At 46.1% G+C, this 23,570-nt stretch overlaps 1 protein-coding gene across 1 annotated transcript in view; it reads right to left on the reverse strand.

Moving 5' to 3' along the window:
• STAG3 (STAG3 cohesin complex component) overlaps positions 1-23,140 on the reverse strand; it is a 36,296-nt gene extending 13,156 nt beyond the window's left edge. Inside the window, exons 1-24 of the mRNA XM_056128312.1 lie at positions 22,974-23,140; positions 21,507-21,609; positions 19,672-19,788; positions 18,300-18,396; positions 16,653-16,729; positions 16,145-16,349; positions 15,214-15,365; positions 12,220-12,293; positions 10,455-10,578; positions 9,878-9,976; positions 9,467-9,546; positions 8,937-9,044; positions 8,472-8,586; positions 8,288-8,393; positions 8,026-8,129; positions 7,699-7,791; positions 7,366-7,455; positions 6,948-7,148; positions 6,789-6,859; positions 6,608-6,695; positions 6,152-6,232; positions 5,978-6,070; positions 5,688-5,856; positions 5,469-5,605 (exon numbers count right to left, since the gene is read on the reverse strand). Of these exons, the coding sequence (XP_055984287.1) occupies positions 5,469-5,605; positions 5,688-5,856; positions 5,978-6,070; positions 6,152-6,232; positions 6,608-6,695; positions 6,789-6,859; positions 6,948-7,148; positions 7,366-7,455; positions 7,699-7,791; positions 8,026-8,129; positions 8,288-8,393; positions 8,472-8,586; positions 8,937-9,044; positions 9,467-9,546; positions 9,878-9,976; positions 10,455-10,578; positions 12,220-12,293; positions 15,214-15,365; positions 16,145-16,349; positions 16,653-16,729; positions 18,300-18,396; positions 19,672-19,788; positions 21,507-21,609; positions 22,974-23,140 (2,751 nt within the window). The remainder of the gene's footprint in view (positions 1-5,468; positions 5,606-5,687; positions 5,857-5,977; positions 6,071-6,151; positions 6,233-6,607; positions 6,696-6,788; positions 6,860-6,947; positions 7,149-7,365; positions 7,456-7,698; positions 7,792-8,025; positions 8,130-8,287; positions 8,394-8,471; positions 8,587-8,936; positions 9,045-9,466; positions 9,547-9,877; positions 9,977-10,454; positions 10,579-12,219; positions 12,294-15,213; positions 15,366-16,144; positions 16,350-16,652; positions 16,730-18,299; positions 18,397-19,671; positions 19,789-21,506; positions 21,610-22,973) is intronic.
• Between the last annotated feature and the right edge of the window lie 430 nt (positions 23,141-23,570).

Genomic DNA, 23,570 nt, shown 5'->3' on the forward strand with positions numbered 1-23,570 from the left:
AGATATGTAGTGGATACGGGCAGAGAGAGGAGAGCCGTTAGAGCACCTGCCTGCATGGTCGAGACCTAGGCCCACCCCTGAACCCCAGGGTTTGGCAACACTGGCAGTGGGGGCGTGGGGCATTCAGGTAATCCCTAGCAATGCTGGACCCTAGTATTAAATTCTGGCCTGGTTGGTCAAAAGCCTCCAGAAATGGCCAAAGACCATGAACAATACCCCCTACCTCCCAAAAAGTAGCACTGTCTTCCCCTTGTTCATTGATTTGCTGGAGCGGGCACCAGTAATGTCTCCATTGTGAGACTTGTTACTATTTTTGGCATACCGAATACACCACAGGGAGCTTGCCAGGCTCTGCCATGTGGGCAGGATACTCTTGGTAGCTTGCCAGGCTCTCCAAGAGGGACGGAGGAATGGAACCCGTGTCGGCCGCATGCAAGGCAAACGCCCTACCTGCTATGCTAATCTAGAGGGAAAAGAAACAACCAAGCCCTCTTGGAATAAAAGCTGTTGATCCTGAAAAGGTTGCAGTGATAGCACAGCAGGTGAGATGTTTGCCTTGCAGTTGACCTGGGTTTGACCCCCGGCATCCCAATGGTCCCCTGTGCACCACCAGGAGTAATTCTTGAGCACCGAGCCAGAAGAAAGCACTGAGCACAGCTGTGTGTGAGTCAGAAACAAAAACCCGAACAAACCAAAGAAGTGAGCCTGAAACTGAGGCTCTACCAAGTCAAGGCTACCGACTTTGATAAATTTGAGTTTGACACAGAAAACACCTATTTCAGGGCCTGGATAGAGTAAATATGGGGAGGGCGCCCACCTTGCACATAAGCCAATCTGGGTTCAATCTCTGGAATCCCATAGAGCACCACCAGTAATACTTCCTGAGTGCAGAGCCAGGAATAACCCCTGAGCATCACCAGATGTGACCCAAAAGAGCTAAAAGGAAAAATGGAAACCCCCCCAAACCCTGAAATTCTTTATAGGGAGAGATGTGCCTCGGATCTGGCTGTCCTGGGTTTGATCCTGGGCACTGTATCTGGTCCCCCAGGCACTGGGGCACAGAACCAGGAGAAGCCCTGAGCATCGCTGAGTGTGGTCCCCACCCCAAAACAAAATCAAAACCAAAAAACCCAAGACTATTTCATACAATAAGCAGAAAATCACTCAGCTGAAATGCCCCCTCTCCATCTCTTCTTACCTTCAAAGTAGCCAACAATGTCTACACTTATTATGAGTCAAATTTTAAGAGAATCTGCACAGAAAATATATCAAAGGGAGGCTGCCAGCTAACAGATCTCTAGGCAATAAATTTCATAAAGTCATTAAACTAGACATGATCTGAAAGCCCGAAAGACCATAAGCCACCTAAAAGCTGAAGGTCCAGACCACCAAGAAACCTACCTAGAAGGCTTGAGTCACAGGATAGTGAAGAGGGCATTTGCCTCACACGCGGCCAACCCAGGTTTGGTCCCCAGCACCCCACACAGTCCCCTGAGCCCGCCAGGATTTCTGAGCCCTGCTGGGTGTACCCCGCTCCCTGGGGGAAAAAGGGCTAGATAAAAAAAAAAAGCAGTTAAGGCTCTGACTTGTACACGCTGATCCTGTTCAATCCCCAGCCCCACTTGATCCTCCGAGCACCTTCTGGAGCAAATCCTGAGTACAGAGCTGGGAGACATCCCTAGGCACCACAACCCTCCCCCCATAAACACATAAATCCAGGAGACCCAGTCAGAGAGAGTTCTGCAGGGACCATCTTTGTTGCCTCTGTGTCTTCTGAGAATAGACAGAACCCAGAGCTGCAGACAGGAGGGTCTCTCCTTTGCCTGCCAAAGGTAGCCCTCAGCCCCCAGTCCAGACAGACCGGGTGGTTCTCAGCTTCCAGCTGCCTTAGCGAGAAGGTGAGAGTGGGGGCACTCTGTTGAAGTGGCGTCCTGCTCTCATTCTGGGATTCCCCTTACACTATCAACAATCACCCAGAAAGCTCAAGGATCAGAAGTGCCCCATCCCATATTTTTCTTGGACCCTACTTCCTGATTGCTTCTGAGCTTGGTGGACTTGGGGGACCACATGGGGTACCTGTTGGAACCCAGGTCTGTCGTGTGCAAGCCACCTGCTGTACTATTGCTCTGGGTCCCTCTGCTGTTTCTGAAGAAACAGATAACTTCCAACTCCTTCACTCTACAAAAATAATAATATAATTAAAAGTAATAAAAACTAAAGAAAGGTAAACCCAAGCACTGCTTTTCTGCTTCATTACATTACCGACTGCAAGAGCCTTTTCCTTCTAGCCAAGGCAGTGTGCTGGGGTCTGACTCCCAGGCACACCAGGCGCCAGGCCTTCCCTGGGCAGTGGGGAGCTCAGTCCCTGCTCCCAGTCCCACCGCCAGAGACAGGCACCCAGATAGAGCTCTGCAGCTGCCTAGACACTTCTGTCTAGAGCAGAATCCCCAAATTACCTTGCTTACTACCCCATTTTCAAAGAAAAAAAAATCCCTCAGCATCCCTCGAAAAGTCTTTTCTCTACGTCAACAATAGAAGTGCCTTCCAGTTGTACCCAGAGCAGGTGTCACCCACTGGTCTGGATGGTGACAGATAGGGGACTGTCCGCCTTTGGCACGTTTTCATTCTTGGGCGAGGAGAAACTGCTCAAATGAGATGTCCATGGGTGAGTAACCCCACTTGGTGTTCACATCTGTCTCCTTGCAGAGGCACCGAGTCCAGTGAGCAGCCTTGCCGGAAGTGCCAAGACCTTCATTATTATCGATCTTCTAAAGAACGGAGGTTAGAGCCTCCACTGGGGGAGTTTCATCTGCCTAGTTCTGAATTTGAGGCCTACGTGTTAGGTTAACATTCGTGACGGTGTTCAATTAGAACCCCAAGAAACAGATTCTGGGACAGAGCCCGAGGAAATAAACCAGTGACAGAGAAGGAAGTTACAGCTGAGAGGTACTCGAGGTCAACTTGGTTTCTGATTTGCTGTTAAAGCTCTTCTTAGAGGGATTCTGGTTTTGTCAGAAGAGCTCTGGATTTGTTATTTGATACATCTTGACAAGGAAGATTGAGGTACACCATAATTCTTTACCACTGGTTTTAAAATTGTGCAACGGTGGACATTTATTTTTTTGTCATATTTAGTCTATCTATCTGTCTTGATTGATTGAACTTTGCTGTTTTGACTTGAACTTCCTTGGTGACTGTAACAAAAACCCAAAGATTGAGATTTTGCTCTGGCAAATAATAACCTACTTGTTAAATGGTTATGTATTTGTGTGTCTGACTGTAGTTTGTACTTCCATAAAATTAAGACAAAATAGGAAACACCCAAGGTACTCCTTCTGATAGTGCCCTGTGCTGTATTCTTCAGAATTAGTCAAGCTATAGTTATGTGCCTGTGAATTAGAACAGATGTTATTTTATCTGTGACTTTCTGGACATGATAATCCCTTGAAGCAGGGGAAAACTGGCCTGAGCACAAGTCCTTAAACTACTACACTAATTTTATACCTAGAGCTGTTTGTAGGGAACAAGAGAAATGGGATGAAATCTATACCTTGTCCTGTCCAATCCTTCCTGTACCTGTATTAGGATAAGAACTGTACAAGAGGTGTCATACTATGATTCAGTGAGAGGGAGCTGAGCCACAGAAACTAGTTTTACCAGATTCTCAACCTGATTTAAATAATGAATTGTCACTTTCACACTTGACTCCTACCATCACTCTTCTTAGGGAGGTACTAGATACTGCCAGAAGGAATGGTGTCTCCCCATCCTAACAGGCAGCACTCAGATTTGGTGAGGAGCTATTCAAACCCAAGAGGGCATCTCCCTTTCAGGCAGGTGTCCACTGGAGTAGACGGGCAGGGCCAACCAGAGCATACTCCATGTGCAAGTCCATTTCCCACCTCTGACTGGAAAAATAGTCCCGCCTACTTATCACAGTAGAAGGAACTTCTGTAATTAATACTTGGAACTCCAACTGAAAAGAGGTTCAGGGCCTCAACAACTCCCCTTGGACCTCTGAGAAAGGAATGATTTTAGGAAGGCCCCCTCAAGAAGCATAAAGAGAGCCCCAACGATCCTGTGAGACTCCCTGTAACCACCGTTATTTCAGTCACAGATTCACAGTGGAACCCCAATGAGCGTGGTCACAGGCATATTACTGGACTGCATTCCTAGTGGGTTACAGAAGGGAATTACAAAATATTGGAAATTCAAGGAAGCAAAATGAAAACTAGGAGATGGTCTGAGTTCCCTGAGAGAATCTTTGATGCCAGTTGATTAAAAGCGCACAGGTGTTGATCCTGAAGCCCTAGCAAATTATAAAAACAAGTAATCTTAATCTTCATTATTCAATGGAGCTCTAGATAGCTAAAAATATATTTAAAGACTTGAAAAAAATCTTGGAATGAGTAAGTTTTAATTTACTGAGATTGCCTTCTACATATTAACGGTCATGAATAGGCACAAGACAAACTGGAACATCAGATAAGCTCTCAACCTAACTTCCTGGGAGCTTCTGAGACAACTGACCCCACTTTCAGTGAAGAAAAACCCTTCTTCTAAAAGAAAACTCCTTGAGCCCTCACTCCCCCTACCCAAAAGGCTTTTATCCAATTCCAGGACCCCCACAGTATATATGTGTGTGAGTGTATGCATACACACATATTACACATATAAACAAATATATATATATATAATGTAAGGAAGGATTAGACAAAAAACTTTTTAAAGCATTCATAAAGTGAACTACTTTGCCAAATCAGTAACTATATCAGTGTTCTATAGGCAAAGAATGGCAAACATAAATTTACTCAGACCTGTACCCTTCTTTTTGTCTTTTACAGCAAAGTCAAATCCTAATATATTTTAGGAAGAAATGCATAAAAAAACACATTTTTATCTAGGAAGCCAAATTACTTGATGACCTCAAGGTCCCCAAACTCAAAAGAGACAAGATACAAGTTTCAAGTCCCTCATTCCAGCTGGACATTGTCCCTGCTCTCCAGACTGCAATAAAGTGTTTCCCTCTTAGCAAACACTACCTGGCCTGGCCAGTGTTGGGCGCTCTCAAACACCAGCAGGTCAGCTTCAAGTCTGCCAGTAGCCACTGACTCCGGCACTCATGCCACCATCCTGTTTCTCTCTCACTAGAATGGCAGTTCATGAACAAAGTGGAACTTAGTTCACTGCTGTGCCCTTATGTGCGTAGAATCCTGCCAGGTAGTTAAGCATGAGATTTAAAAAAATTGCTATAAAATACTTCTGCATAGACAGAATCAAAGGTTTAACCTCAATGAACTTCTTCCTTTCAACTGCTTTTTCTCCAAGTATTACTACTCTGTCTTCTGTATCTTCATTCTAAGCTCTAACTTTTCTTTTAAGCCCGATATCACTGGGAGTCAGGGAACTCCCCATTGGCTCTTTTGGCAGTGAGACAGTGTCTGAAGTCCTGACCATTCAAGCTGTACCTTATTGTAGTGTTTGAAAACATCCGAGGCTGCATCCATCTCTAGCACTCCATAAAGCAACAGCTTACAGAACCCAGCCAGGAGGCGGCGGCGCTGGTGCAGCTGCTCTATCTGTAAATGATCCTCCTGGGAATGACCTGGCGGATATCAAATGCACCATAAAAATGCGATCCAGGCCTCAGCCCCCAGCCCCTCCCTGAGTTCAGTGAGTCCCTGTACCACTGCCCAGTTCTCCGGGCTGGATGAAGACATGGTCCATGAGGAAGCTTGCTAGCTCAGATTGAAGAGTAGCTTCGGGGAGAAAGACAAGAGGTTTGAGGAAATCCCGACCCCCTGCAACCATCTGAGGGCTGAAGATGAGAAGCAGGTCGCTGAGTAAGACAAATGCCTGTGGGGGGGGGGAGGGATGGAGGAGAAAGTGTACTTTAAATGGCAGAATTAACCAAGGCAGGTATCTGCAGAACAAGGGAGATGGCTGGCCTCCCTGGGACCACGGAGTGGACACTCACCTGCTCCTGGATCTGGGGATCCACATCTGAGAGGCAGTTCTGGCACAGCTGACAGAAGGCCACCATTCTGTCCTTCAGACTCATGATTTGCTTCTGTTGAGACAATGGTATGAGGAGGGGAACTGAAGCCAGGCGCCCTTATTCCCAGGCCATCACTTAGACTCATGTTCCCACCTGGGAAGTGTCTGATCCAGAAATGTGGGCAAGTGACCAGAGAATGGAAAAATAAACTAGAGTCAAGGCTGGCAGAATGATCTGTAATGAAAAGCGAGGGTCACGAGGCAGTCTTACACGCAGAGCAGTGGAGCGGGGGAGACAGGGTTAAGAGAGACCCATTTCTGCCAATCCTCACAGATGTTTCCCTGGGTGGTAACGCTACCTTCTGGTCCACATTTATGTGCAGTCTCCTTGAGCCCCCCCAATTTTCCCTTGCCTCTCAGGAAAGTGAACAATGGACGCTGTTCTTGGGCCCTGGAAAGTGGGCCCTCCATCCCAGGCAGCAGGGAGGAAGCCCTGTTGCACAGTGCTCATTTCCTCCTGTCTACATCCCCGGAAGGGCTGGCTATCTGGGGCACAGGCCCTTGAAAACTCCTCCCCAGCCCCTGCCCCATCTCCAGTTCGTCTGCTGGCCTGGTGTGGCGCCTCTCCTGTGTCCACAGCTTTTTGCAGCAGCCGGCAGCACGGCTCGTACAGCTCCCAACGAGTCAGGTCGTGAGCACTGGAGGAGCAGGGAGAGAATTATCACTCAGGAACAGATGCAGAGAAACAATTCCAGTCATGGGAGAAGCAGAGGAAAGAGGCAGCTGCTCACTTGTAGAAGGCTGAAAGGCGCTTCAGAGTAGCCGCCAGGCTGTACACCTCATCCTCATCAAGAAAGGACGACTAGGAAGCAAGGCAACGGCATTGACCCAGGAGCTGGGGGTGTTCCCACCCAGGCTGGGGGTATCCTGTTACTCCCCCCCCCTTGTACCTGCAGAAGCTCTTCAAGGTCCTGCTGGAAGCGGTCGGTCAGTAGATCGACCAGCTGGCTGCGGGCGAAGTCCACCCGGCTGAAGAAGGTGAACTCGGGGTTACAGAGCAGGTAGAGGGCGTGCGCTCCGGCTTCCAGCACTGCTGGCTCGGCGTGCTTCACCACCACCTCCTGCAGTTGCTGCAGGAGCAGCTCCAGGTGCTGAGAGGAAGCAAAGCAGGGGGAAAACTGGGGACAGTGCTGAGAAAGGACGCCTGGAGGGAGTGGGGCAAGGCAGGCTGGCAGCGTCCCACCTGGAGAAGAGGATGCCCGGAAAAGGGAAGGCTCATTTGGGGGACTCCAGTGCTGGAAAAGAATCAGATCCTGGCAGTAGGACCCTGGGACCTAATAGGGGGGCAGCAGGCTGCCCTTTCTTTACCTTCTCCAAGCGCCGGGTGCAATAGATGTGGAGGTCGAAGTAGTTGAGAAGCTGAAGCAGGGGGGCCACCTTCTCAGCATCAGCTGAGAACTGAGAAGAGGGAGAGGTTAGTCACTAGCAAACACATGGTTCATTGTTTACTCTGGGCGCTGAGGCCACACCCTGCTCTGTACTCAGGAATACTCCTGGGGGACCCCAGGAACCGTCTAGAGTGCCAGGGATGGAATCCAGTTTGGCTAAAGCACAAGGCAAATGCCTTTCCCACTGGACTATCTCTCCAGCCCTATCATTCTTATTCCAGTGCCTATGGGGCCACTTCCTTTCCAGTGATACCTTGGCCAGAAGCTGCGGCAGCAGAGGGATGAGGTGTTCAGTCAGTTTCACCTTGTCATCAGCTTGGATCTTCCGTTCTTTCGAAGTTAAGCCCTGGAATTAAGACATTTGGGTGTGGGGAGAAAGGTATGGAGACACTCCATCCAGAGGATAGAGATGTGGTTGCCATCCCCACCCCCATATTTATCCAGGAAGAGATGAGAAATGACAGCTCCACTCAGATGATTTTTTCTCTGAGGGTTGGAAAGCGGAATATCCTGCCAAGAGACTTACGTGAAGGCAACAGTCTATGTGTGGGCGAACGCTGAACTCCATCCCATGTCCTACCTTCCTCCCAGTGACCCGACCAACCGGTGGGTGAGCCTCAGATGCCTGACGAACGCTGGACACGAGGATCTCTATCAGCGTGCTTTCTTGCACATCGCCTAGATCTGGCTCGGCAATGAAGCACAGGATCCTAGATCAGACTCTCCACCTCCCTCAGTTCCGCCCCACTGCATTACTACTTGTGCCCTTTCCAGTACAGAACCTCGGCTCGTTCTTCCTGGAGGTGAAAGGCCCCTTCCACCCGCTACCACGTGGCACGCACTCTGGTCCTTCTCCAGCAGGAGGCTCGTGAGACTTTCCCAGTCTTTCAGCTGAGGCCCCGCACAGTCCCAGAGGCTGTCCACCAGGTACGCAGCATGGTCATGGAGCTGAGGAGGAAGTGGGCAGAGTTACTGAAGCCACGCGAAGTCTTCTCCACCTGTAGGCCTCAGCACCCCCACACTCACCTCGCTCTCCACAAAGAAAGACAGCAGGAGGTGGAAGAAAGTCCTCTGGGCTCTTGGGCTGCGGTGGCGCTCTCTCCCTCCCACTGTTCTCATCTCACACTCCGGGTAGAAGAGCCTGGACGCCATTATAGGGGGAGTGAAGGCGGGGGGGGGGGGGGGGGGGAAATAGTCACCAGTCTAAGGTAAAGGTAAAGGTAAAGGCCCTCCCATTGATAATCGATTTGCTCGAGCGGGCCCAGTAACGTCTCCATTGGAGACTTTGTTGTTACTGTGTTTGGCATATCGAATACGTCACGGGGAGCTTGCGAGGCTCTGTCGTGCGGGCGAGATACTCTCGGTAGCTTGCCGGGAATAAAGAGGACAGAGCTGGGGACGAGTCCAAGGGCTGCGAAGGGAAAGGAGGGGTCTGGGGAAGGTACCACAGAGCAGCAGCACCACGGCCAGAATCAGAGGGTATCCCCTTACTTCCAATACAGGAACTCGCCCGCAGCGCAGGCCAGCGCCCGGTGAGACGCGTATACCACAGGGTAGATACTCTCGCAGTCAGCCTCGGTCAGCACTCCATCCATGTTCCTGCCACAGGAAAGAAAAAAGAAGGTGGCTACTAGGCACCATCCTCGAGCACAACTAAGGCTAGAAGGAGAAAGGAAAAAGCAATGAGGCTAAACTCACAATGAGCTTTTCAGTGAAAAGCAGAAGACAGCAAGTTAGAGAAGAGAGGAAAATTTCCCTTGGGAGATCTTGCCAATCAGGACTGGCCTCTATCTTTCAACCTGAGCAGAAGGAAAGAGTCAACCTTGGCTAGGGGGAGAGCCAGGACACTGGAAAGACCTTTGAGACTCTGGGAAGGAGACCACATACAGTCCCTTGCACTCTGCCAGGAGGGATCGATACCTGAACAGAGCCGGGAGTAAACCCTGAGCACAACTAGGTGTAGCTCAGCAGTTAGAATGAAATCGTGGAGCTCATGCTCGCCTCCACTTCCCGGGACTTACTTCAGGATAAGTATCAGTAACCTGATGGCCTCCACTGCCACATCATACTCTCTGTCCATGACCATGGAAACCATCCGGTCCTGCAGGAAGAAGAATGTGCAACAGCTCATTGTTCCATCCACATACATTCTGAGACCTGGATTACAGACACATCTCTAAAGAGAGGGCAAGCAGATGATGCAGAAGAAAGGGCTACAGACATTAGGTGCAACAAACATTGGCAAAAGGGAGGGAGGGAAAGGCCACTAGGACCAGAGAGAGCTCATCAGGCAGCACTTGCAGAGAGGCTTCATCCTCAGCACTTGGTCCCCTGGGCACCACCAGGAGCAACTCCCAAGCACAGAACTAGGAGTAGCTACTCCTCCACCCCCCAATTAAAGAGTCAAATGAAGCGCACCATCACAATTTTACCTTGAAGCGGCTGGTGAAGAGCTCCAGGCGTGCAGTCCAGTCTTGGTTGCCATAAAGCCCCTTCAGAGCCTTCAGACACTTTAGCCGAACCTCCCGGTGCTACAGAGAAGGGCAACATCACCCACCACTACCTACTGAGCCCCACAGGCTGCCATACTCCCCTTCCCTGAGGGTCTGGGTCTGTAATCCCACCAAAGACTCTGATAATCTTTTTACTTAAAAAGCAAAGATTCACAGGACTGGGGAGATTACCCTGATACTGTGTGCTCCCTGCGCACCCCAAAACTTTGAGGAAAAAAGAAAGAATTCAGCAACCACAATGAGAAATCTCTTTGGATGCCATGCAGGACTTCGATTTCCAATTAAAGGAGATCACTTTCCTGCTTCTTCATGGGAGTCTTTCTACCGCCTACTCTGGTTTGGGGGCATTTTTTATGTTCCGATACCTTTCCCAGATTAGCCTACCTTCCCTGATTCTGGGCTTCCCTATGGATCACTGTGCAGTAGCCTGGAAAGTACCCTTAGATAAAGCAGAGCAGGGCAGGCAGAGGGGGAAGTGGCTGCACTAGCCCCTCACCTTATCATGCAGGGTCCAGCCAATATATTTTAAATAGCTGTCAGTTAGGAAAGACGTGCTGTAGCTCTGCATCCAAGTTCCGATCTCCTCGATGCAGATAGACCGGATCTCTGGAAGAACATCCCTAGACAGAGAGGAAAATCGACCCATACCATCATCTCCCCTAACTCCCGATTTACCAGGTATCTCAATGGCACACAACAACTTTCTTGACTAAATATAGCTTCTCTTTCCAACGTAACTGCAGTATAAACAAAAACAAATGTTGGTGATGGAATGATAGTACAGCAGGTAAGGTATTTGCCTTGTATGTGACTGACCCAAGTTCAATACCAGTACTCCAGTTCAATACCAATACTCCAGTTCAATACCTGACTCCCCTGAGCCAGGAGTAACCCTTGAGCATTGCCGAGTATGGTCCACAATCAACAAATAAATGTTTTTTTCTCTGTAACCAGCTGGTTAAATAACTAACCTTGCACACATTTGCCTTGTGGAGTTATTTTTGTGGCAATGAATATCAAACCCAGAGTCTGACATATGCAAAGCATGTGCCATCCCGTGAGCCACATCCCTGACCCTAAAATCTGATTTTGGCGGGGCTGGAGCAATAGCACAACATTAGCGCATTTGCCTTACACGCAACTGATCCGGGTTCAATTCCCAGCATCCCATATGGTCCCCTGACAACCGCCAGGAGTAACTCCTGAGTGCAGAGCCAGGAGTAACCCGTGTGCATTGCCGGGTGTGACCCAAAAAGCAAAAAAAAAAAAATATCTTATTTTGGAATTTAACAGCTGTATGTGCACACACATGCACATGTGTGTACATGTTTTGATTCCACTTTTTAAAAAAAATGTTAAAAACAAGATTCTGGAAAGGTCGAGATTTTAATTTTGGTAAAAGTGAGAAATGCACATGCTCTCTTTAAACTCAATTTCGGGGCTGGAGTGATAGCACAGCAGGTAGGGTGTTTGCCTTACATGCAGCCGACCTGGGTTCGATTCCCAGCATCCCATATGGTCCCCCGAGCACTACCAGGAGTAATTCCTGAGTGCATGAGCCAGGAATAACGCCTGTGCATCGCCGGGTATGACTCAAAAAGCAAAAAAAAAAAAAAAAAAAAAATTAAACTCTTAACAGTTTCTGTAGAAAATTCCCTGCCTGGGTCTGGAAAGATAAGGCAGGATGTTTGCCTTGCCTGGGTTTAATGTCTGGCATCCCATATGGTCCCCTAAGTACCACCAGGAGTAATTCCTGAATGCAGATTCAGGAATAAATTTGCACTCTGAGCACCACTGAGTGTGGCAAAAAAAAAAAAAATTCCCCTGCCTTTGGCATAATAAAACCCTAAGCTGGGCTACAATGTACATAATATCCCTCAGAAGTTCTTTTAACTCTTTGTTTTTATCCCCTGAAGTTTCTAACTATAGGAAGACTGAACAGGAAAGGTCTTGTGCAAAGCTGGGAAGCATTCTCAGCAGTGTCGTACCCTCTTATTTCCTCTCCCAGGAGAGTTTATAAGATCCTTTGCAGGTGACTGGAGCAGGAGTATCACTGAGTGTGACCCAAAAAGCCAACAAAACAAAAACAAAAAAGCCTTTGTAGGTGGGAATAAGCTAAGTCTTACTGGTTCAGAAAAAACCTTAGTACTAGTACTTTCAGAGATTCCATCACCAAGGTCCAGTTGTTTCAACACAAACAAGAATGTTTTAACATGAACATAATTCTATGAGTTTTAACATACACGAATCCATGATCTCACCTGTACCGATGTACAAAGACACCCCTGAAGAGGGCATTCATCATCCCCTCAATCTCTTCTTGATGCTCTTGAAGCTGGGTAACAGGAAGGAACAGGTCAATCTCAAGATCTTGAGCCTCAAGAGCCTGAGTTATAGTCGAAACCCCTCCCCCCATCCTATGTTCCCTTTCAAACCTACTTTTGGAAGAGGCTATGTAGTCAACTAATGTCACAAAGGTTTCTTTGTATTTGGAATTTTTTCATGGTTACTTTGGCTCTCGGCATAAAAGAGAGCCTAAAAGGCTCTGGCTTCTAGTTAAGGGGTCTCTGACAACACTGGAAAATTATGGCTTGATAGAAATGGAACAAACAAAAAAATGAAAAAAATTTTAAAGATATTTTTGGTTGTCACAACTGGATGAATACAACTCACTTGTATGTAGCAAAGGCTGGGATGCTGCTAAGTAACCTACAATGCTAGGACAGCTCCCAATGTTAATAGTTAAGAAACAGCCACTCTTAATAACCTCTATATTTGTTTAATAGATATCAAGGAAGAAAAATTACAAGAAAATGTTAAGACAACTGACCTACCTCTTTAATAAGTCAATTTATTAGGAGGAAATGGAGCGGGAGAAGGGAAAAGAAAGAGATTCCATGAATGATTTAAAAAGCCTTGGGTGGGTGGGGGGAGCAGAACAATGGTATAACAAGTAGGGTGTTTATCTTGCACATGGCTGACCCTATTCAACTCTAGCATACCATACCGTTCCCCAGTACCACCAGAAAACGTAATTCATGAGTGCAGAGCCAGGAGTTAGCCCTGAGGATCACCAGGTATGGCCCCAAACCCAAAATAAATAAATAATAAATAGTATAATTTGCTCGAGCGGGCCCAGTAACGTCTCCATTGGATACTTTGTTGTTACTGTGTCTGGCATATCGAATACTCTCGGTAGCTTGCCGGGCTCTCCGAGAGGGACGGAGGAATCGAACTCGGGTCGGCCATGTTGGCCGTGTGTAAGGCGAACGCCCTACCACTGTATAATTAATAAAAGACACAGTGGCTGGGAAGGTACAATGCTTGCCTTGCTCATAGCCCATTCACGTTTATCTCTGGCACTCCAAATGATCCCAAGTCCCACAAAGAATGATCCCTGAGTGCAGAGCCAGGAGTAAGTCCTGAGCACAGCCAGGTGTGACCAAACACAAAAACAAAAAACACAGGGGCCAGATCCCATGACAGGAGGAATCCCTGAGCACATACCTTGACCGCCCCCCACCCCCCGCCACAAAATACTTACAACAACCAAATGCAATACAGTCCTTACTTAAATTCTGCTAGGAATTAACCAGTTATCACTGACTTTTGATAGATATTTAAATATAAATTGGTATTAGAAAATGTTATAAACTAGTGATGTTACAAACTAGTGAATATTTTTGAGCACGAAATGGGGTATGGATATTGTGCAGAAACATGTCATTCTTTAGAGAACACATTAAAGTAAGACTAGAATATTAATTATATCCAAAATTTATTATAAAATAGCAAAAATGGAAAAATATGGTGAAATATTGGTGTTAAAACCAGACAATGTATATGTCGTATTCATGCTAATAATAAATTAGTAGTATTGATATTTAGTCTCTTTGTCTAAATGCTTGAAAATTTTCAGATTTAAAACAGAACACTGTATGACTAAAACTCAATCGTGAACAACTTTTTAACTGTATCTTACAGTGATTAAATTTTTAAAAAAGAATTCAGACAGACAAAATAAAGTTAGGAACTCCTGGGAATATAGCCCCAAGGCCCAAAAAGGCGGTCCAGAAGAAACGTCTGCACCCCTGTGTTCACTGTAGCACTATTCATGATAGCCAAAATCTGGAAATAATTCAAGTGCCCAAGTAACAGATCACTGGAGAAGGAAACTATGGTACATTTATGCAATGGGATACTACTCTGCTGTAAGGAAGGATGAAGTCAGGCAATTTACTGCTACATTGATGGACCTGAAAAGTATCACACTGCATGAAATTAGTCAGGACAGACACAGAATGATCTCTCTCATATGTGGAGTATAAAGAAACATAGTAGGGAAATAACAAAGGTCCAAAGGCAGTAGAAATGAAGAACATGAAAAACGGCCTTCAATAGAAAATTTGCCACTGGGGAAAAGGAGGAAAATAGGAAGGAGAACATTAAAACAATGATGGAGGGAAGTGGTGACTCTGAAGGAGGGGGTGCTGAAAGAAGGTAAAGTGATATGCATGATACCCTATTAGTAACTGCACTGTAAACCACAGAGCCTATAACATGTAGGCAGGCTAGGGAGAAGCAGACACTGGTGAAAGGGATTGTGTTGGACACTAAGCCTGAAATTCAATCATGAATAACTTTTTCATTCACACTGACTATTTTTTTTTAAAAAAAGAAAAAATAGAAAAGGAGGAAAGTTGGAGAGAGAACAGAGGGTAAGGCGCTTGTCTCATATGGCCGATCTGGGGTTGATCTCTGGCTCTGCATATAGTTCCCCCGCCTTGTTAGGAGAAATCCCTTAGTACAGAGCTAGGAATTACAGAGTTTACTCTAAGTTAAAGATGAATTATTTGGGGGCTGGGGAGATAGCACAGCGAGTAGGGCGTTCGCCTTGCATGCAGCTGACCCGGGTTCGATTCCCAGCTTCCCATATGGTCCCCTGAGCACCGCCAGGAGTAACTCCTGTGCCTCGCCAGGTGTGACCCAAAAAGCAAAAACAAACAAATAAATAAATAAAATGAATTATTTTTATTGAGCCCACATCCCAGGAACAAGGGGAACATGCTATGACCTCTGATAGAATGGTTCTAGTGACAGGATGGTTCTATGGCCAGCCTTGCTACCATGCCTCAAGAGGCTGCCTGTAGTGGAGCACAGAGAAGCACTTGGGGACTGAGAAATGGACTGCAGCTGTGCAGGCAGGAAGTGAGGGAGGCTGGGGAAGAGCTCGGGAAGAAACAGGGAATACTCACCTCTTTGCGCTTCTCCAGCAGGCTCTCCAGCCTTTCTGGTGCTCTGAGCGCAGGCCCCTTGTTCCTTTCAGCATCATACTGACGCTGGTTGTTTTCTTTGTGCAGGCTCAGCTGGAGGGCAACTTTTACCAAGGAGGTCATTAACTTCATGGCTTTGAGTTCAGAAAGACAGGATATGGGAATCATTACTTAAGTCAGAGGAGTAAAGGTAAGTTTAAAAAAAAAAAGAAAGAGAGAGAAAATGGGAAGCTAGAATGTTGGTGTTGACTTTTTTTCCTCATTCCTTTGGGCTTCTTTTAACTGTCAGCAGATTCCCATGGTAAATATAAAATGCCAATTCTCTGGGGTTAGAGCGATAGTACAGTGGGGAGGGCATTTGCCAACCCAGGTTCGATCCCAGCACCCCATATGGTCGCCTAAGCACCTACAGCGCAGAACCAGGAGTAAGTCCTGAGCACTGCTGGGTGTAGCCCCAAAACAAAACAAAAAGTTGATTCTGAAAATGTTCACCATGACCCACTTTTTACAATTTCACCAGTGAGAAACTGCTTGAGATTAGGGTTAAAAGCAGCATGGCACGATAGAACTGATCCACACAACTGAGCTGGAATGGGGGTGAAGAGGGAGATTCTTTGGGGGACGGAGGGGGACACAATGGTGAAAGGGGTGGCACTGTAATTACGTGCATGAGAAACCATTTGTAACAGTATTGCAAACCACAGAATCTCAATCAATAAAAATACTTAAAAAAGCAGATGCTCTTCATCATCCCTCTCCCCTCCCCCCCCCCCCCGCCCCCTGCCACAGCAGCATGGCACTGAAAAAAAAATGAATTAAGACCCAGATGGGAAATAAGATCCAGGACTGGAGAACAGAGGGGAATTGGATCAATTTTTGGGAGAACATTTCGAGAGTGAAAATGAGTGCTCACCAGCCAGAGTGCTAGTGTGGCGGAAGGCGCGGACCTGGGAGTCTGAAAGGCCAGTGAGCAGAGAGATGAGGTTGTCCATAGGAAAGCCATCATAGAGGAGGCTGTACTGGCACTGGTAAACCAGCGTCCTCACAAATTCACAGAAGCTGCCCTGGAACTTCTTCCAGGACGGACCTGGAGCTGTCAATGGGTAGTCGCCTGAGTCCTAGAGAAGGGTGGATGGAGAGAATGGTAGTCACTACCAGTTCTATGAAACCAGACACTTTGGATATTGAAACTCTGAAATTAAAAACTTCACAGTGATTCGATTAAAAAAAAAACTTAAAAAAGTAAATGCCATACCTCATTTTTGCTATTTTCAATTCTATAAACAAAATTAGTACCTGTAGGTCCTTTTCACCCTCTAGAGAATACATCTGCTACTTCTAAATACTATTCTACTTCCCAGAATTAACAGGCTTTATATTTCAAAATAAGAGGGATGAGAGGCTTTGACATTCTTCTCCACCTCATTAAACTGTTCTGTTAGGAGCCGGATAATCTCGGAGTTGGACATCTTCGAGAACATCTCAGGGGTCACTGTGCCTAGAACAAGGAGTGAAGAAGAGGAGGTATTTAGTAAGAAAATAACAGGACAAAATAACCATTTATTTGAATGTACATCTGAAGATGAATAGAAAATACACTGTAAAAACCTGATGAGAGGGATATCAGAAAACCTGAATCCTTACATCAGTCAAACTCTGATTAAGCAATTCCTCTCGAAACTACAAAGGAATCAAGCTGTAATATATATATGTATATATATATATATATACACGTGTGTGTGTGTGTGTATACATAACATTTAAGCTCATATGTGGCTCTGCGGTAGAGCACTTGTCTTGCATGTTTGAGTCCCTGGGTTCGATCCCCAGCCACCATCCAAAATCTCCCCAAGCCCTATTGAACAGTTTAAAAAGTCAAAACAATAAAACCAAAGTGAAGATTCTTATGAGACAACCTGAGAGAGACTGATCCAATGAATCTGACCATGGCCTTTGGGAATAGTTTAGGGGAGAAATATTGAAAATGATGGCTGAATGAATAAAGTATAAGAAATCAAATAATTATTTCCTCCAGAGAAAAGACTAAAGAATGTTGGTATATTTTGCCCTTGTTTTGAGGGCCACACCTGGCAGTACTTAAGACCTACTCCTCGCTACACACCTAGGGATCGCTTCTGGCAGGAATCATACAGTGTGTTAAGAATCAAACCCGTGTCTGCATGTGCAAGGCAAGTGCCCAACCCACTGTATTATCTCTCCAACTTGTGACTGTTCATTTGTAAATCCTGGATTATGATTTTTTATTTGTTTCTTTATTTTGGGGGCCATACCTGGTGGTTCTCAGAGCTTACTTCTGGCTCTGCACTCAGGAATTACTCCTGGCGGGCTCAGGGGACCATCGGGGTGCCAGGGATAAAACCCGGGTCAGTAGTGTACAAGGCCCTACTCACTCTGCTATCACTCCAGCCCCAATCCTGGACTGTGATCATTATAATTATTTTTATACTAGCATGAGTATGTATCCCCCCTGCCCCAGGACCTTATTTACAAACATGTAGTTCCCTACACGATCATTTTTCTATTTAATAATTTATAAAATGTAGTTCCAAAAACAAAAAAAAGTAATTAAGACGGAGCAAGGTCGGGAGATAGCAGAGTGGACAGAGCACTTCACTGCAACTGGCCAGCCCAGCTTCAATCCCCTGTACCCATATGGTTCTCTGATCCCCACCAGGAGCCATCCCTGAGCACAGAGTCAGGAGTAAACCCTGACCACCACCATCGGGTGTGGTCCCAAAACCAACAAAAATAAATGTAATTAAAGAATCTGGAGATGGCTCAGAGGGCTGGAGCGTGTGCCTGGTATAGAAGCAGGCAAAGCTTGATCCCCACTACTTTATATTCCCCTGAGCACTATCAGGAGTGATCCCAGAACACCACATTTTGGGAATGACCCCAAAACAAAACAATGGAGTTAAATAAGTGAAACTTTTAAAATGCCTTCTCCCTTAATTTTGCCTACCTCTACTCAAAAAGGTAGAGGTTTTATAACATAGGAGATGAAAGTCTAGATGAAAGTCTAGAAAGAGGTAGGGATTTCTCTTCACCTTTGCATCCACAAGATCGGATGAAGAAATTAATGAGCTCCAGGAAGCCTGCCTCTGGGTCTTGCTTGTAGCTTTCCAGCCATTCGTCCACCAATGTCTAAGAAAGTCATACAGAGCTTTTATGCCAGGAGTATGAGATTAGAAATTCCTTATTATTTCCCAATCAAAGCAGAAAAACTCCTGATTGAAGAAATAACCTTTTGCAGTTTGTTCCGGGTGTTTTGGATCACATGCAGTGGTGCTAAGGGGCTACTCCTTGATCGGTGCAGTGTTGGGACCAACCCAGACCTCCCACATGCAAAGCTGTCTTCCCAGTTCAGTAAAAACATATATGATACTTTCAAAAAATATTGCTGACTGCCGTGCCGAGCACTGAAACTTGGCCAGCACCGCCAGATGGAGCATCAGCAGGAGCAACCCCAGACACCCCAAGCACTAGACTGAGAATCGCTGAGAGGCCCCTAGACCCCCGAGCACTGTAGGGGAGCACCCAATACACAGAGAAAAGCAGCATACTCACTGGTGAAACACTATCATGAAAGTTATGGAAATGAGTAACACCGTTAAATCTAATGGTTATCTCTGTGGCAAGGGGGCTATGAAGGTAGGCAGGGTGAAAAAATACAAGAAATTCTATATTAGTAATATTTCATTTATTCAACTGGATAGAAAAACCTTAAGAGGCCATTTAAAGGACATCAAACCACATATAAGTCACACACTTTTACATAATGAAATTATAGTAAAATTTTTTTTTATAAAGGTATGCGGGGAGAAAAAATTAGGTACAATTACTTAAGTGGGCTGGAGCGATAGCACAGCGGTAGGGCATTTGCCTTACAAGCAGCCAACATGGCCGACCCGAGTTCGATTCCACCGCCCCTCTCAGAGAGCCCGGCAAGCTACTGAGAGTATCTCACCCGCAGGGCAGAGCCTGGCAAGCTGCCCGTGACGTATTCGATATGCCACACACAGTAACAACAAGTCTCATGATGGAGACGTTACTGGGCCCGCTCGAGCAAATCGATGAACAACGGGAGGACCGTGACCGTGACTTAAGTGGTAAGGGGAACAAGTTGTCAGCTGTACCACATCTTCCTCCCTAGATTTTCCGATGCTTCTCACTGCCTTTTCTATTAATTCATAAAGGCAAAATTAATTCTGTCCTGTAATATTTTTCATAGAGGAACATTCTTTCTTACCTAATGTCTCACTTCTATCACTCCAAGGTCTTATCAGTCTTTACTGGTAAAAGTTAAACTCACTACACTGTATCATTAAATGTACATATGAAATCATCTGTCTTAAGTATCTCTTTATCTTTCCAGCCCACTAAGGGCGAGAAGGTGTCCAGAAATAGAGACAGTTTTACCTGCATGTCACCTTTGGCAGCTTTCACAGCATCAAAGAGATCACTGGGTGGTGGTTCTTCCTTTTTCTGTTCACGACCACGTACTATTCTGGATGCCTTTTTGGGTTGTTTAGCTACCTAATAACCAAACATCAGAAATAATTTTTTTAAAAAATACTGTTGTTGGGGCTGGAGAGATAGAACAGCGGGTAGGGCATTTGCTGTACACACGGATGACATGGGTTCGATCGCTGGCATCCCATATGGTCACACATGTACCATAAGGAGTAATTCCTGAGTACAGAGCCAGGAGTATTGGATGTGGTCCCCAAACCAAAAGAACCCAAAACTTAGCTTTTGGGTTGTTGTTAAACTTAGCCCTATACTAAGTCCCTCCCCAACTGAAGATATTCTCTTCACTTAAAAAAAAAAAGTTTCATACAAAGGAAAAAAGTGTTATTTTGGGGACAGAGAGATAGTACAGTGAGTAGGACGTTTGCCTTGCGTACAGTGGACCTGGATTCAATCTCCATCACCCCATATGGTCCCTCAAGTATCACCAGGAGTGATTCCTGAGCACAGAGCCAGGAATAAGCCCTGAACAATGCCAATTGTGGCCCAACACCCCCTCCAAAAATTTTTATTTGGGGCAGAGGGTGAAACTTAAACTTAATTTTTAAAATTTTCTCTTTAAAACTTTCCCCTCCCTCTCGAAACCCAGCGGCTTTTGTCAGAAATGTGTCCGGACCCCGCAGTAGGTTACTGTCGCCGGGCCACCCCAGGGGGGAATGGGTGCTGTCCCTCCGCCTGCTCCCTCTTGGTGACTTGGTGGCTGTCATCCTCCAGAGGCCATTGGACAGTCAGGCTTGGGCCCGCAGTGACGAAACTTGTTGGGTCTCACGGGATGGGGGGGGAGGTGGAGCCGGGCCTGTCTTCCCCACCCCAATGAGACCCCAACGAACGGCCTCTTTGGCTCCTTATCAAGCTGCTCAACGGCCATGATCCCAGAGACTCAGGAGCAGATCTCTAAACCCAGTGGCTTTTGGCAGAAATCCCTCCAGATTTAAGTGTTAAAATTTCAGAATTTCAAAACCACATGGCCCTACTGCAGCCACACGACATCATATGTTATTCATAACCAGCAATAGAGAGCAAATTGTCTACTGTTGCCTTTTCAGCAGATCTGAGTGTTGGGGTAAAATCTTAAATAATGGTGGGTCTGGTGTCGAAATAGTGAATGTGATCAAAGTAGAGAGAGAGTAATGTAGAAATCATCTACCCCACAGGCAGGGGGAGGGTGTGGGATAGGGGTATACTGGGATTTTTGGTGGAGAATGGGCACTGGTGAAGGTACAGGTGTTTCATTATATGACTGAGACTTAGACCCAAAAGCTTTGTAACTGCTCTCACGGTGATTCAATAAATAAAATTATAAAAAATGGAAAAAGAAAAAAAAAGTAAGGTGGAGTTCATGCACAATTCAATCAGCTAATAAGTGGCTGAATAAATAACAGTACTCCTACAAAAAAAGAAAAAAAAAAACAAAAAACTTTCCCCTCCTTTCTGGGAGGAGGGCAATATATTGCAGTGCAATATCTGACAATGCTCAGGGCTTACCCTTGGCTCTGCACTCAGTCCCTGGCAAGGGTTGGGGGACCACATGGAGTGCCAGGGATTAAACCCAGGTAAGTGCCCTGCCTGCTGCACGATCTTTCTAGGTTCATTTTTTTTCTGACTTCTGTCCCTTTACATTGTTTTGTGCTTTCTTTTTTTCCTTTTCATTTCATTATTCCATTTGGTTATTTCATTTCATTATTCCATTTGGTTCAAAACCAAAATAAGATGAACAGACTCACTGGAGTTGTTTTGAGTGGTCGTTTTGCAGCTCTCTTCTTCGCACTGCGTTTCAGGCTGTCCTCAAAGTCACTGTCTTCGCTGGGGGATAGAGAGTCACTCTCCCTACGAGGAAGTGTGGTTACCCTTAAACATGATCTGCAGTCCCTCTATACAAGACAGTAAATGCAGATTTATTTCTATGTCTCTGACATAGAGATTAGTATACTCTAAGAGATTAGCTTACCATTTCTAGGAAGCAGAGACAAAATCTTAAAATGAAAATTTTCTTTTTTTAAGTGCCTGCCACAAAGGCAGGATGGGGGAGGGAGAGAAAATGAGCACTTAAAGGGATTGGTATTGGAACAATATAAGCCTGAAACTTAATCATAAATATCTCCGTAACTTTGTAATTCATGGTGATTCAATAAAACAAAAAGGGGGCAGGAAGACAGCACATGGTGAGGGGTGCAACTTCGATTCACTCTCCTATACCACATGGCCCCTGAGTATCCCAGTATGTAGCCCCTGGAAAGCCCCCCACAAAAAGGTAGTTTCTTTTTTTTAAAAACAATTAAGGAACAGAGAATAAGGAACTGAGGTTGCTGATGAACAATCTTTCTCTAAATAAAACAATCAACTGACAATTCATTTATAAAGGCAGAAGGATGTGGAGAAAAAATCAGCAAAGCGGACTGGAGAGATCTTGCAAGCAATTGCCTGGTTCAATTCCTGGCATCGGATATAGTCCCCCAAGCCTGCCAGGAGTGATCTGAGTTCAGAGCCAGGTGTAAGCCCGGTGTGGCTGAAAAACAATGAAGTGAAGAGGAAGCAGGACTAGAAGAGAAGATAAGGGAAAAGGAGGTGGAAAGGAAGGGAATCAATCGGAGGAGGCAGAGAAAGGGGAGGGGAGAGTAAGACTGGAGGAGAAAAGAGAAGGGAGAGAGAAGAGGGAAGAGGGAAAGGAAGAGGAGGGAGAGGAAGGGAGAGGGAAGGGAGGGAAGAAAAGCCAACTAAAATGATCAGGGGATAAATCAGGTATTGAATAAGATGCTTTTTTATGATCAAGACTTGAAAATTTAAAAAAAAAACTCTTATAATCCTCACAAAATAAAGTCACGAACATAACAAACATAAAACCGTGAACTTATTTATAAAATCTCTCGAAAAGGGCAGGACAGAAACTCAACTAAGAAGGCTGTACTATTAGTCCTGCAAGGGGGAAAAGATGCTTTAACTCCTTCCCCCATCCCCCCTGCTTCATATAGATACTTTCACAAGATAAGGGATAAGCCAGAGTAGGGCTCTAGTGGTCACCACCCCATAACGTTGGGGGAGGGGGCTCACAAAACTGTAATAGGAGCAGGAGACTCTGAACCAAGTGGAGCCTTTCAAGTCTTCTCAGCGCCTGTCCTCCAAAGACCAGACCAGCTGCTGGTACTGCAGGAGAAAGGGGGAGGTATGGCACTGTGTGGCGGGAATCCACTCACCCCTCTGATGTCTGCTCCGAGTCCCCGTCATCACCGACCACCCTGACCGATGAACTGGGGGACGCGGCCAGACTTCCAGGCCCACTCCCCAGGCTCCTCTGCAGAGGGGAGGATAGGGCGCAGGTGGAGGTGCTCTGGAGGCGAGAGGAGGAGCGCAGGGCAGGCATGGTGGGAAGCTGCAAAGACAAAGGGGCATAGGCTCAGACACCCCCACTTCTCCAAACCCAGCCCCTTTCCTTCCAGGAGGCCTGCTCCTGAAACCCGGAAGAAACCCACAAGAACTAATACAGAGGATCTTGACCGAAGGCGTGGGGACCCTTTGCAGGCCGAGGTTCGAAGCTCAACTTCCTGCACCACAAATCTCAACAAGGCGCAGCAGACAGTGCTCCCAGCAAAAGGTGCCAAAGGGGAATCAAGCAATAGAACATGGCAAAAAAAAAAAAAAGACAATAAAAGGCAAGTAAAAGCAAATAAAAATAAAGCAAAAAATAAAAAATAAGCTTAAGAAATTTTAAAATATAAAGACGCTAGGGGAGGAGCTGGAGCGACAGCACAGGGGTAGGGCGTTTGCCTTGCATGCACCCGACCCGGGTTCGA

The sequence above is a fragment of the Sorex fumeus genome, unplaced genomic scaffold (genome assembly GCF_029834395.1).
Source record: "Sorex fumeus unplaced genomic scaffold, SorFum_2.1 ptg000064l, whole genome shotgun sequence".
In the NCBI taxonomy this organism is placed as follows: domain Eukaryota; kingdom Metazoa; phylum Chordata; class Mammalia; order Eulipotyphla; family Soricidae; genus Sorex; species Sorex fumeus.